The following is a 14511-nucleotide window of genomic DNA, read 5'->3' as shown; positions in this document are numbered from 1 at the left end:
ACTCAGATTGACTGATGATTGCTTTTGGGATGATGACTCTTTCTGCAGTCAATTCCCATTGGTAAAGCAATTCTCATTCACTCTACACAGCTAGACTGCTGTTATTGTTTATTCTCCATATTTATCATGATTAAATCATCTGTTTGTAACTTTGTTTTGTTGCTACTGCAAGCACCTCTGTAGGCTTTACAGCTCCCATTTGACTCTTTTTCAACACACCATTTCTTGACTGCCATTTATATTATAAAACTTCTATTTCAATCTCTGTATTGGCTGGTTGGATTTTTTTTATTTTATTTTGGCCTCTGTTTCAGGCATCTCATCATTGTTCAGTGGATTACAACTTGCCTTATTCTTTTTCCTATAATATCCATGAATCTTCACTTACGTAATGAAATCTGTAAATCTCTTAATAAACTTCTCAGTTTTTTAATTTTCTTTCTGTCCTTCTTACTGTAAACAACTTCCCATCTTAGTTTGCAAAACTATATACCCTGTTACCAAATCATTCTTAAATCTCATTGTTCTTAAACATCATGAGTTAAAATGCTCTTTTGTCTTCTTCATATCTGTCTGATAAAACATAATAAATTGTTTGCCGTTATAATTCATGACCTATTTGTGCTGGATCTGGCTGGGATGGAGTTAACAGTCTTCATAATAGCTGATACGATGCTGTGTTTTAGATTTGTGACCAAAACAATGCTGATAATGCACTAATGTTTTAGCTATTGCTGAATAATGTTTGCACAGTGTCAAGGCCTTCTCTGTTTCTCACTCTGCCCCCTTAGGGAATAGATTAGGGGTGTGAACGAGGTTACGAGGGGACACATGTAGGCAGATGACCTGAACTAACCAGACAGATATTCCATACCATATAATGTCATGCTCAGCAGTAAAACAGAGTGGGGGGCAGAGTTAGGTAGGTTAGCCATCTTCTTCTTGGGAACTGATTAAGCATTGGTCTACCCATGGCAGATGGTGAGTGACTGCAATAGCACCACTTCTACTGTTTTCTTTCTTTCTTCCTCCAAATTTCCTTTCGTTATTAAACTATTTTTATCTCAACCCATGATCTTTCTGACTTTCACTCTTCCTTTTCTCTTCCCCTGTCCCACTGGGGGAATGGGATCACCAATGGGATCACCAATCACCAATGCCTACCAGGATTAACCCACAACACTATTTCACAATATTATTTTAGCTATTTATAATTTGGGTAAACTTCAACTGTTTCTTCTAAAATCTTCCATACTGAATGGTGCCAGAAACTGGGTTTTATTTTTTCTGAACAGATCAGATAGAGAACACACTCCTATCTCTTATGCTTGTATTAACCCTGCTTTGCGGGTCTTGACATTTGGCATTGGGCTGGCACCATGTCTATCCATTTGTCATCTTTCTGAAAATCAACTTAGACAAAGTGTTAAAATCTCAAAAACATGGAAGTCTACAGAAACCGTAGGGCTATACCCCTAAATTCTTTGTCCATGCTGGCTATATTTCAACACAGAGATGATTAGAACCTTCCCTCCAGCTGTACTTTTGGGCTCCAGTAGTACTTGCTGGATCGGGGCCTGCCAGCCCATTCCAAGAGAAGGTATTGCCTTAGCTAGCTCAAGGTAAAACGGACAGAGTAAGGAACTGGGTGGTTCTCATTCAGAAGGAGCAAAAATTAGGCCTCCAGAGAAAGAAGAGAAAGAAGTAGGCCTGGGCGAGCAATAGCTGGAATAAAGCAAGAATCAGAGTAATGGGTGGTAGCGGATTGTAAAGAAAACATGACTGGAAACTGAGTCAAGGAGGAGACTGAGAAGGACAAAATAGAGAAAAGGAAAAGTGAATCCCTGAGGAGGAAGGAGCGGCAGAAACATGTGATAAACTGACTACAACCCCCATTCCCTGTCCCCCTGCGCTGCTCAGGCGGACGAGGCAGAGAAACTGGTGAGTGAAGTTGAGCCTGGGAAGAAGGGAAGGGTGGGGGGGAAGGTGTTTTAGGATTTAGTTTTCAGTTCTCGTTATCCTCCTCTGGTTTGATTGGTAATAAATTAAATTAATTTTCCCCAAGTTGAGTCTGTTTTGCCCATGGTGGTAATTGCTGAGTGATCTCCATGTCCTAATCTTGACCCACAAGCCTTTCGTTACATTTACTCTCCCTGCTCCAGCTGAGGAGGGGAGTGATAAAGCAGCTTTGGTTGGCACAGGGTCAACCGATCAGAAATAGAAACGAAATAATATCAAATTTGTGCAGTAATCACTAGATGCACAATCATATATATAAATGTGGAAATGTATACATGGCTTCCTACCCATGCACTTCCCTCAAGGGCAAGACTTCATTACTGTTGATCTCAGTACCATTACATGACAATTTTCAAATATCTCCTAGAAACTCACCATCATGCTTATTTGAAATGCAAGGGAGGTTAATAATAATAATACTATACAAGTGTGTATCTGCTTCATTAAACGACCATGTCACCCTGTAACACTTCACTACATTTCCCATCCCTTTCGTCACTTTGCCAGCATTCTCCACTTGTCACATAATTCAGCTCATCAGCTACGGAGGGGAGATGTTTCTAATTGTGCTGTAACACTAACCTAATTGGGACTGTTTATTACTTGATTACTTTGTTATTTATCCCTTCTACATTTATGGTTTTTAATTTTACCTGTGTGAGTATTGTTTTAGGGATCTTTTTCTAGAAAACTAAAATGGACGAGTGTGAATTACCAGTATTTATTGCACTAATACTGGAGAAAGCATTAAATTGATTGGAAGGAAATATATGTTTTGAATGGGAAGCAGTATTCTCAATAGATTAAACAAATGGGAGTGAAAATAACTTGAAATTCCATATGATCCTGATTCCTATCACTTCCTATTCTTATACTGCTGTACCTATCAAAATAAAAATCAACAAAAATAATTAAACTCCTGACAAAACAATCTAAACTTCTTAGCACTATCCCAGATAGGAAAGAAAAATCTTATTTTGAATTGTAGTCATTGAGAAAAGTGAATGTTTCACGCAATCTTAAATTTGCGTTAAATACTTAGGTCTCCTGTAAAGTCAAATCCAATTTTTAATATATGAACATTTATACAATTAAAATACATATACTATTTCCACATGTTAAGTCATTTCATGGAATTGTAAAAAAACCCTATGAAATACATACCGCATCAGAAAATAAAAGCAACCTTAAGATGCTTATTGTAAAGGGCTATGTTTTTACTAAACAACTTTATATTGTATTTTACAGGAATGATTTTTTTTCTGTGGAATGCTTTTAGTAATCTACTAAAACCACAGTTCCCTTGGTGTTATTACCTAACAAAGTTTAGCATTGTTTCCCTGCTATATAAACTTAAGCTTTTGGTTTTATATTGCCATTAGAGTGCAATCATTTCTAAAAATCATTTATTTTCAATGAAATGTCCCTAATAGAATGCAGATCAATGTCAGCTGCTACGAACTCCAGCAAGTAAATATGCACTAATTTTACAACAAAAAAGGTGTAAACACAACAAAAAGAAGATTCAAGGAAAACTCATTTAACACTTCCCCTTCATTTCTGAACGTATTTGTAGCAACAGTAGGGCAATCAAGGCCAAGAAGTGATGCCTGTTGTCTCTTTGCTCACTCTTGCAATGTCTGTCTGCAAATTCTTGAGAAGGTACATAAAACCTCCCCAGAAATCGAGGTGGTAAATTTTCAGAGAACCAGAGAAATTTGACTTAAAAAAAACCCTGAAAAATTATGCTTCAGAAGCAGATGTGGATTCTGTCTCTTAATGACTTTGGAGGCAAAACCCATTTCTTTTTCAAGGGTTGTGCCTTTTTTCAGAATCAAGTTTTTAGCTTTCTCTTCACTTGCCAGGGAGAAGTCCCACATATAGGACTGCCTAACACAGAGGAGAAGAGAAACTTCCATGTCGTTTCTGCTTATGCAGTATAGTTCTGCACTTTACCCTGCACACTGGGAAATTACTTGGCAGTAACATCGTGGAAAAAACTCCACTTCCACACGTGAGCTTTACACAAATGTATAAATATTCTGCTGAAAGCTAACCCTTACTCAGTTTTAATGGATCAAGTAATATATTATCTTTCTGACGTTTCTGCATTAGAGTCATTTTCCAAGCCAAGTCATGTCTTTTGGCAAGAGGTTTTAAATGTCTGACAATACATTCATTTGCATATATTTCTTTTAACCATCTATTCCAAAATGTGACTTTGATGTAAGGAATTAATACATGTTGTGTTTCAGTTAGAAATTTGTTTTGTCTGGGTTCACCTGTAAATAGCAGAGGCTGGATAAGATCCTGTGTCATAACTGACCCTCACTCTACCCCGGTACAGCTCTACCGCTATATGGTCTTTATCGCCTTTGTAGAGCAGGATCCCACTGTCTTCATCTGTGGCAATCTAGTTAAAAGAAAGAAACATTTAGAAAGAACTAAAAATAAATATTAAATCAAAATGCTGTATTAAGTGAATGTCTGAATTTACTGCCATAGTCTATTACTTCACTATAAAATTCTTCCTTGAAGGACAACCTGACAAATTCTTTCACTTCCTATCAATAAACCCATCTACTTCAACATGAATACAGAGGTATAACAGTGACACTTCTACGCTTTTAGCTCGAACTGTGAAAAGCTCTTTAAATAAGCCACTGACAACTTTGGCTGATTTTCCACACCACGAAGAGTCCTTTACGCTCTTTTCCAGATCAGAATCTACAAGACAAGCAATCTTACCTGTAGAGTGATATTGGTCTGGGGACGTATCTTAGCTGAAGGGATTTGTAGATAGGATTCTTTGTTGACAAAGTTTATACTGATCAGCTTTTCACATTTCTCACCCTGGTAGCCTGACAAACACTGACAGATTGGTTCACTTTCTTTTATGATACACTGGGCTCCATTCTGACATTCATAATTATCACAAGGGCTGGTGCGAGGTAGAACCATTGGTGGTGAAAACTCACAAAACAAGCCACTAAATGCAAACAGAAAAAATTAGTATTTCCAAAAAACCCCAACTTTTACAGAAGACATATGTTTGTACTTTCTTCAGATCTTTCTCACCTATATCCTTCTGGGCAAATACATGTATATCCATTGACTGCGTCAGTACACTGTGCTCCATTTTTACATTTGTTGTCTTGGCAGTCATCAAAGTCAATATCGCAATGCTCACCTACATATCCCGGTGTGCAATCACATCTGTGAAAAAACAGGAAAGCAAGTGAGAGAGCACAGTGCCTTTTAACAACACAGTGTGCTTATGACACAGTTAAGGAACTACTGAATTGTTTAAAACTCAAGAAAAAAAAAAAAGTATTAGTGTGACTTTGTGTGTAAAGACTTTCTAGCTTAATTATGTTATTATTTGGGGAATCTACATATGTAATGAATACAGGTTTGCTAGTTACACATGCTTACTCATCTGCCATCATACTGAAGAATTGTGGTTTAAATCTAGAGAGCCTCCATGAATCATTTTGACAGTTCTTCTTGGAATTTATGAGTAACGCAGAATGTTACAGCATGTTGTAAGTGGCTGTGAACACTAAAAATAATCAATATGCTTAGTTGCTGAAACCGAGACAAATAATCCAAGGTTTGTATTATAGTGATGGATATTTTCTTTGTCGACTTAACAGCTATGAATAGACCAATCATCCATTTATACAGTTTAGAGGTTATGCATAATTTTTTTCCCCTCGAAGTTCCACCAGCCATAAATAGTTCCATGGTTAGTGAACAAACAAAGTTTCAAAACTCACCCTCTTCCCTCCCTGAGCCCCCACTGAACTAGAAACAGCATATCCTCATGACACTATATAATTTTTTTTGGTTTTGTTCCCCCCTCGCCCCCCCGGCAACTCTCATTGTTAATGCTAGTGGCACTTCTTCAGGGAATTCTCATATATTAGACTGCATGAATGTCCATAACTCCATGAAAAATGAATGGAAAAGATTACAAATTTATGCATCCACATGATTTTCTTTTTTTTTTTTTTTTTTTTAATTAATATGTATGTAATTGATTTCATTAGATCTTGTGATTCCCTCCTTGGTGTTGTTTTTTTTAGTATCTAAAATTTGCTCTAAAGTGGCCAGAGTGATTTTAAATAACTGTGTAACTTTAAATTAAGTACTTCAATCAACTATGTCTCAGTTTTTATTCAACAACGTATACGAATAAGAGCAGTGAAAAAAGAACATAAAGCGTGCTATTAAAAAGCTGACTAAGTGAGATACATTCTTGAAGTTACTGCATGTGCTATTTTCTGATTTAAAATGTCAGAAAGTAACAGTGAAGATTAATGAACTAGGCAGTAAAGTATAAGATGCCAAAGTAGGTTTACTGAAATGGCGTGAAGAAAATAAACACAACACACAACAATTGAACTCCAACAAGTTTTCTATTTTCCAGCTGAAAACTATCAATTTGATTTCATGTTCATTTGAATATTTAATATATTTGAATATTTTTTGCTGTACTTTAAAATGTCATTTCATAAGTAGTAGGGATGATACTAAATAATCTGATTTTAGAACAAGACCATGCTGTGCATAAAACAGATGTTTATCACAACAATTGAAAGCTGCAGGTTTTCTGTATTAACCTAAAGCCTATTAAAAACACTTTAAATTGTGCATACTAATTAATTATGGTAAGGATATGGTTTAATTAAAGATTAGTTTTCCTGGGGATGGACTTCAGTTCATACTTTCCAGTGTTCCTTCCTAATATTCTCTTTCACAATTACTTCTCCGAAAGCAATATCATTATTCCACTTCAATTAAATGCAATTATTTTCCTACTGTCCAAGCTACTAAAAGGGTTTTGTATAGACTGTCACATAGACTCACTGCTCTACTCTGCATTCCTATTTAAAATCTGACTGGAATTAGAACTGTTAAGGATAAGTAAAATTCAGTAAGACATATTTAAAATAATAATATAGATCTACAGGAAAATAATGGTCTATTCTGCCATAATGCTTAGTAATAACTGAAATTAGTATTTTGAGAACAGAATGTGTTTCCACTAAAACAAAAGGAGAAGAAGTTAAGCAGGATAAAAAAATAGAAATTTAGATTCAGTTGGACTGTGACAATATTTTGGACTTACTTGTATCCTTTGGGTGTCAAGATACACTTTGAGTCATGCTGGCAAGGATTCAGGTTTTGAGCACAAAAATCTAGTTTCTCCTCACAGAGCTCACCTGAAATATAATGTATGCTGTCAATTCAGTGAAAATACCACAGTGGCCTGAAAATAGCTGTTTCTATGTTAAAAGTAACTGCTACAACTCTTTTTTGTTAACACTGAAAAAATGCGTACTTCACAATATCATAATAAATACTACCTTTATAATAAATACTAATAAATAAATAAATATTAATACATATATAATAACAATAAATACTAGTCTGTCTGATAACTCCTTTATTAAAAAAATAAATTAGTTCAATGTCAATCATCTATCTATGGATATAAATGACAATTTTGTGAAAAAATATTTTTTCTTCGCAATATTTATCTAGCTCTGCTGTATAGCAAAACACTACTGATTGAATCTCTTCTCCCTAGAACAAGCCATCAATATGCTTTTCTCTTACTTATTTCTAAGGACATTAGAAATACACAGATTTGCACTATAAATAATCTATTACCTGAAAAAAACCTGTTATTATCACTGCCTGTCAATACAATTCCAATTCCCCAAAATGAAAACTTGCTTTCTACTTTTTCTTAAATATGACTCTCCAATGTTTGCATTGTTAATGTATCATAATTATCTATAATCTGCTCTGTGAAAAGAAAACAAACAAAAAAAATCTGTCAAATGTCTACCCATCCCTGCTGCTAGAAGCAGCGGTTCTAATTTCCAACATGGGCTGTATAATCTATAAAATATTTTAATATGGTTAAATTATGATTTTATTTGCAACTTTATGACAAGAAAACACTTACAAGTGTGTAAACAGATCAACAATGTCTTGTTCCCTGACTAACTAATCAGAAGATGCCATGAACAGTGCACTCACAAAGTTTATCTCTGGTTTGTAAGATAGATATACTTATTCCAGCATCCTTATGAAGCATATATGTATAATCAATGGGTATAAACCCTATGACTGCTGAATTCAGGGACTCACAGGTCTATGAGGCCCTAAAATTATGAAAGGAGTAGGGTTGCCCCTTGTCATTTATCAAGCAATAAAACATGAGCTAGTGAGCAAAGAGAAGTAGAACCGTACACCAAAATGAGGAAGAGAAGAGCAGTGGATGAGCAAAGACTTTCACTGCTCCAGTTGAACTTTCCTTCAAAGAGGCACAATATTTGGTATCCCTCACTTTTGCTTATCTGAGTGTGGTCGTGGCCTGCAGTGTAGTTAGTTGAAGAATCAGTATGTGCTGGAGGGCAGCCCGAGGTTAAAATAGCGTATAGTGGCCTCACCTCTTTCCTGCAACTGTCCTCAGTACTGAGGATGAGGGCAGCACCACCATGAACAGGGTATGGGGAAAGAAGGACAGACCACGTAGGGACACAATGAGGGTAGAATCAGGAACAGGTAGATTGGCAAAAGGGAGAAAGGTACAGGATAATAACATTGGAATGGAGATTTTGGAGAGAGTATATGAGTGAAGATATCTTCCAGAATACATACACACGCGTGCGTGTGTATGTGTATCAGCTGATCAGCTACTACTGTCATTAAGCAATAAGGTTTCTGACATTTTACATGGCTCCTTGCCAAGTACTTAGCACCACACAGAAGCTGCCTTCTTGCTTACATGGGCTTCTCTGGAATTATAGAAGTACACATCGTAATAAACTGAAAGCAATAGTAGATGGTTAAAGGTCTATTTGTCTTTTTCTTTTTTTTTTTACAGGTTCAACAGATACTCCAGAGAAATTTGTCCTTTCCACAGCAAGTGTGCTTACATACTAGTGTCTAAAACTGCTTATTGTGAATATGAATACTGACTACCTAGGACTTGAGATATTATTGCCAGGACTTATGTCTTAGGGTATGTAGAACTTCTTTCAAATGATGGACAAATAAACAAAAACTTAAAAGAGTTGAGGAAGAGTCTACATTAAAGCAAGGATAGAGAAGAAGGCAAAACTGAACCAGAGTCAAAGATGGTTATGCTGGCTAAAAACACATCTGAAACATGTATGCTTAGTGTGACAAGACATGGGACCTCCACATCTTCAAAAATGAGAGGAGAGGCCAACACCAGCTCAACAAGTACTTTGCAGCCATCCAGACTGGTTCTCCACAAAGATTTAAAAAAAAAAAAGAAAAAGAAAAAAGTAATTGATAGCACATTACCAATTCGCAAGTAGTGCATTTTCCTTACAAAACCAAATAAAGCTTTGAGTTAATGTAAAAAAATGGCTTTCAAGCACAGGCTACTTAACAGTCCTCAGAAAAACTGTCAGTAACAATGTGACTTAGTCAATATATATAGGAAACTGAATGACGATCAAATGCAGGCCACTGAAGATGACTAATACAAAGGATTTTAATTCTGTCCTCAAAGCCTCTTCAAACTCTCAATGGACTTACTAGTCTGGAAATGTGCAACTGTTATGACTAGGTCAGTGCACAAGGAATCCTGAAATACCAGGGATTCTTTGCGTCCCACGATATATCAAACAAAACCCAGATCCCTTTCTCTTTTCAAAGGGTTTTGTTCAAACAAATACATATACAAGAGGAAGTAATTCTTCACATAGCATTTAGTCAATTTGCAGAACTTGTAATAGCTGAAATCCATTCAAAGGCCAGCAACATTTGAAAGTGAGATATAAACATGGGAACAGAGAATTCAGATTTCCAGGAACACGGAGTAGAATAAGCAAAAATAACTGTTTTTTTAACCTAGTTTATACACATTCCTATGGCTTAGAAATGTATATATGTGCCTACATATATGTGTATATATGCATAGATATACACCCCCCTCCCATACAAATATCTAATTATGGCATATATTCTATATTAAATTACATGCAGAACTGAAAAATATGTGACACCCCAATTAAAAATAATAAAAATATGGCTGTTCAGGACTTACAAGACTTGGAGAAAAACACCTCTAAACATTCCCAAGATTATTAATTCTAACAGTATATCAGAGACTTTCTGAAAGTGACATATTGAGCCTATCTTTAAGCAGGGCTGGAGGTTTGCCGTCTCTAGATAGATTCACAGTAAAAGCTCAGTGGAAAACTCCCCAAATACCTAGAAAAAGGCAATTTAGGACTGGCATAACAGAAGCAAGCAATGTCACCATTGCTGTCCACTTTACTGAACTGGCATTGATTTTGCTACAGCGTAGTAATTGGGCCATGGCTTAGATTATTACTGGCACAGACCTCTGAAATTTCCTGTGTGGCAAACAGCTTTATTGAGCAGTGTTTCTCTACCAGGCCTCCTGCAGCCAAATGGCTTGCAAACATCAGCAGGTATTTTTGAGATTACGGTCAGACTTTGATCTGAGCACTCTGTAGAAAAATGCGCAGACTGAGAAAGAAGAGAAACAATGATTCAAAAGCCCCCTTGTCTTTAAAAGACAGGACTTTTTGTGCTGTGACAGCATAAAAGGAAGGAAAGTGTCTCCTGGCATTTGCAAACTGTGAAGTAAGTCAGAATCGTATCACTGGAGGGAGCTTTCAGTTTGAGTCTGTTAGTGACTAGCCTAGGGAAGGAAACAGGACTCAAGAAAAGGACCTGGTAAATATAGAATCATAGAATGGTTTGGGTTGGAAGGGACCTTAAAGATCATCTTGTTCCAACCCCCCTGCCATGGACAGGGACACCTCCCACTGGACCAGGTAGCATGACGGTCCATGTAATGAAATAATAATGCAAAAAATCTTATGAACAAAAAAGTCAGTTTTACCTAAAGTACAAACTTTCACTACAAAGAAAGTGCAGCATTCATGACAGACTTGCACAGAGGATCAGTAAAAAGAAGAAAAATTCAAGATGGAATCCAAAATATGTATATCTGATACTGAATTTCTGAATGAAAATACAAATACCAGAAGAAAAAACCAAAATAACACAAGTCTGAGGTCTTAATTTGTACTGTTAACAGATTTATATTCTGAATGGAGCGTTCCCATAATTAAAATATTACTGTTTGCAAAAAAGTTAATAAAAAAGGTAAGTAAAAATATGTGACATGGAATCCGAACCCCTGAAGAATAGTTTCCCGATCAAGCAACATCTCTCTTAGCATACTGAATAACCAACGTGTTATTCAGAATTTAACTGAGACAAGGTGAAGGGGAGAAAGTAATTTTGTTGGAAAGATAGTGATGAAAGTGAAACACTCACTGAAGGAAATATCAGATTTACCAAGTTAGGCTCCTTGGCTTCACTGAAAGGAAATCTTAGAGAGTTCCCTGATTTGGGAAGCGTAATGCAATGTTTTAAAAAACCAAATACTTCAAAATAATGAAAAAAGATTGTGAAACAAATGTCTCAATTCAAGGAAGCTTGACACCAATGTGTGTGTACATTCTTTTATTCATCTAATAATATTGTAACTGAGGCTTCTGTAAGCACTTGACTAAGTAATTATGTTTTTGAAAGATGGGAACATTTCTGTATGTAGGAAAATAAGCAACAGACTAGTTTGTTTAAAAAAAAGCAGTGGATAAAGTGTCAAAAATCCTATGAAAAGCTTCCAAAGTTTAATTAGAACCAGCAATAACTCTTTTCATAAGACATCTTGCTTAATTAATCTAGGGAGTCTGAATTGTGGTATGGAGTAACACTGCAACCAGCGGAATTTTGCGTGGTTGGCACAGTCCAAATGAACAAAACCCTCCAAAGTCAAGACTGGAATATTTACTGAGATTTTGCAGCTAGATATAGAGGATGATGCAGACTTAAACAGCCAGACAACACTACTACATACTGATGATGAATTGCGTGTAATCCTTGATAAAGTAACCAAAGTTATAAGTTTGCTAGACTCCCAGGTCAGTTTGTGTTTCCTCTGTGTATGCTAATTCACTCTTATGACTTGATGAAATCATAAATAACAGAAAAACTTAATCATAGAATACCAGCTTGGAAGGGACCTCAAGGATCATCTGGTCTAACCTTTCTTGGCAAAAGCACGGTCTAGACAAGATGGCCCAGCACTCTGTCCAGATGAATCTTAAAAGTGTCTAATGATGGGGAATCCACCACTTCCCTGGGGAGATGATTGCAATGGCTGATTGTTCTCATTGTGAAAAATTTTCCTCTTGTGTCCAATTGGAATCTCCCCAGAAGGAACTTGTATCCATTACCCCTTGTCTTTTCCATGTGACTCCTTGTAAAAAGGAAGTCTCCGTCTTCTTTGTTGCCACACTTTAAATACTGAAACATGGTGATAAAAAACTTTTTATCAGACCCTTTTTAACAGACCCTTAACTCTGGATTTTCCAATACATGTAGTACAACAAATAATGAGGAACAAGGCAATGAGGTGAAAAAGGGTTTACATCATTGTTATTTTGAATAATTGGGCAATAAATTCAAAATATAGTCAAATAAAGCAATGTCAGCCACTGTATTTCTGAATGAAGAGGAGAGCTCTGAAACAAATGGACACGGGCTTCTGAATATAATAGCACATTACAAATTACAGGCAAGGTTACTGAAGAAACAAGCTTAAAATCACTAGTGTATTAGTAAAGCTGAGTATGATATTAGAATAAAAACTAGAAACAGAATGCAAAAGAAAGAATGGTCTTAATTATGAAAATCAGGTTTTTGCTAGAAGAATTATTCACTGTCTCAAAGCTAAAATAACAAATATATATTACAGACTGATTGGTAATTGCTACAATAGCAGGATTTTATATGTGTACGTATATGTACATTCCAGGTTCTGACCTTGATTGCAATATTTTGTGAGTCAACTTCTGCAGTATTTATGTTTTATCAATCAGGTATTGTTATCTGAGTCTTTGACTGGAGGTCTCTGTTTAATTACTTCTGACTCAAATAGCCAATAGAGTGTAGGAGTGGTTGGGAAATGTCAGTGCCATTTAACAAACAGAAAAGTGCTGCATTTTTATGAAGTCTTGAGTTTGATGAGCAGAAGACCACATAAATTATGTCAAGTCTTGAGCTCATTATTCAGAAAAGGCAAATAAAAATATCTACTATATGAGGGACAAAGTTGCTGACAATTAAAAAAAGTTCACAGGCACTGTAGGATGCAGTTTATAACCACAAATCTGAAGGTTTTTTTTGAATTTAATTTTTAAGTCAAACTCTAGATCCAATTAATTGCTGGACTGTTCCTATCTTTCACCATTGCTTAACTCTGTTCACCCATCCATCATGCTTATGGATCTTAGTGTAAGGTGGTGCTTATTTAGTTTAACATTTCTAGTTTTACATATGCCGTTTGGCAACAACAAAGAAATAGTAACTTTAAGGCAGGTAAGATTTAAGACAATTAAGGAAAACAAAAGGATAGATTATAGACCAGAATTAGTAATGGCAGGGATCAAGCTAGTAGCAAGTAGCTCAGCTTGTCAAGGATATAACATATATGCCCCCTTCATGAAAATGAAGTAAAATTAATTCAATACCTGAGCTTTTAATATAGAATAGTCATTTGAAGTATATTAAGCTAGATGAAAATTTTACAATGAGTGATGAAAAGCAAGAGTAGCAAAGGTATCTCTATTCTAAGAGATATAACACGTGTAGTTCTTACAAGAATGAGGATTATGATCTCAATTTAATGAAATAATAAAACATTTTATCAAGTTTGATATGACATGATTTGCATTTGATTACTTGCATGCTTAAATTTTAGGCAGGTAATTATTTGATTACCAAGCGAATTGAAAGTAATAACTCAACTTCTTTATTGTAGTAGCAAGAAGGCCACGTAATGAAGTTTTGAAACATATATATATCTATCTGTGTCTATGGCTTGCCTAAACTGAGATGATTTTACTTAAAATTCTCCCTTTTTTTTTTTTCCCCTACTACTGTCACAATTCAAAACATGTCTGGCATGATAAAACTGAGTGATCCTCCAAGCAACTTATAGACCGTTAATAACTTTCATGTTCAGCTGGCAAGCTAATACAAGTATGTATCACATACATATCTGCCTAATTTTGGTGCTGAACTTCGTTCACCTCCACTGGGTGTTTGATAATTTGTTTGTGAGGAATGTGTTCTTGATATAATCAATAATTTTAATATGTTATAGTTCACACTTGTGTAATACATTTACAGTGAATACAGTTCTGTTTAGGATTCATTGCCTTTAATCACATTAAAAGACATTTAAACTATCAGAAGACTAATTATACACAGGTAGCAGCTGCTTCAACTTGAAATGGAGACCGGAGTCTCTTCATAGTAGCCTCTTCCCTTTACATTCCATCTGAAAAGCTATTTTTCATGAACATAGAAATTAAGTTTTTCTATTAATTTCCA

General features: G+C 35.7%; 1 protein-coding gene across 5 annotated transcripts in view; it reads right to left on the bottom strand.

Annotated features, from left to right (window-relative positions):
* The window catches only part of SLIT2 (slit guidance ligand 2), a 266756-nt gene that overhangs the window by 15751 nt on the left and 236494 nt on the right, over positions 1–14511 (bottom strand). For all 5 annotated transcript variants that reach the window (XM_063336090.1, XM_063336087.1, XM_063336088.1 and 2 more), the window contains 4 exons: positions 7154–7247; positions 5098–5235; positions 4768–5008; positions 4302–4432 (listed from right to left, as the gene is read on the bottom strand). In XM_063336090.1, the coding sequence (XP_063192160.1) occupies positions 4302–4432; positions 4768–5008; positions 5098–5235; positions 7154–7247 (604 nt within the window). The remainder of the gene's footprint in view (positions 1–4301; positions 4433–4767; positions 5009–5097; positions 5236–7153; positions 7248–14511) is intronic.

This window comes from Chroicocephalus ridibundus, chromosome 5, assembly GCF_963924245.1.
Source record: "Chroicocephalus ridibundus chromosome 5, bChrRid1.1, whole genome shotgun sequence".
NCBI lineage: Eukaryota > Metazoa > Chordata > Aves > Charadriiformes > Laridae > Chroicocephalus > Chroicocephalus ridibundus.
Note: the sequence above shows the minus strand (reverse complement) of the source record. Positions and strands in the feature narration are given on the sequence as shown.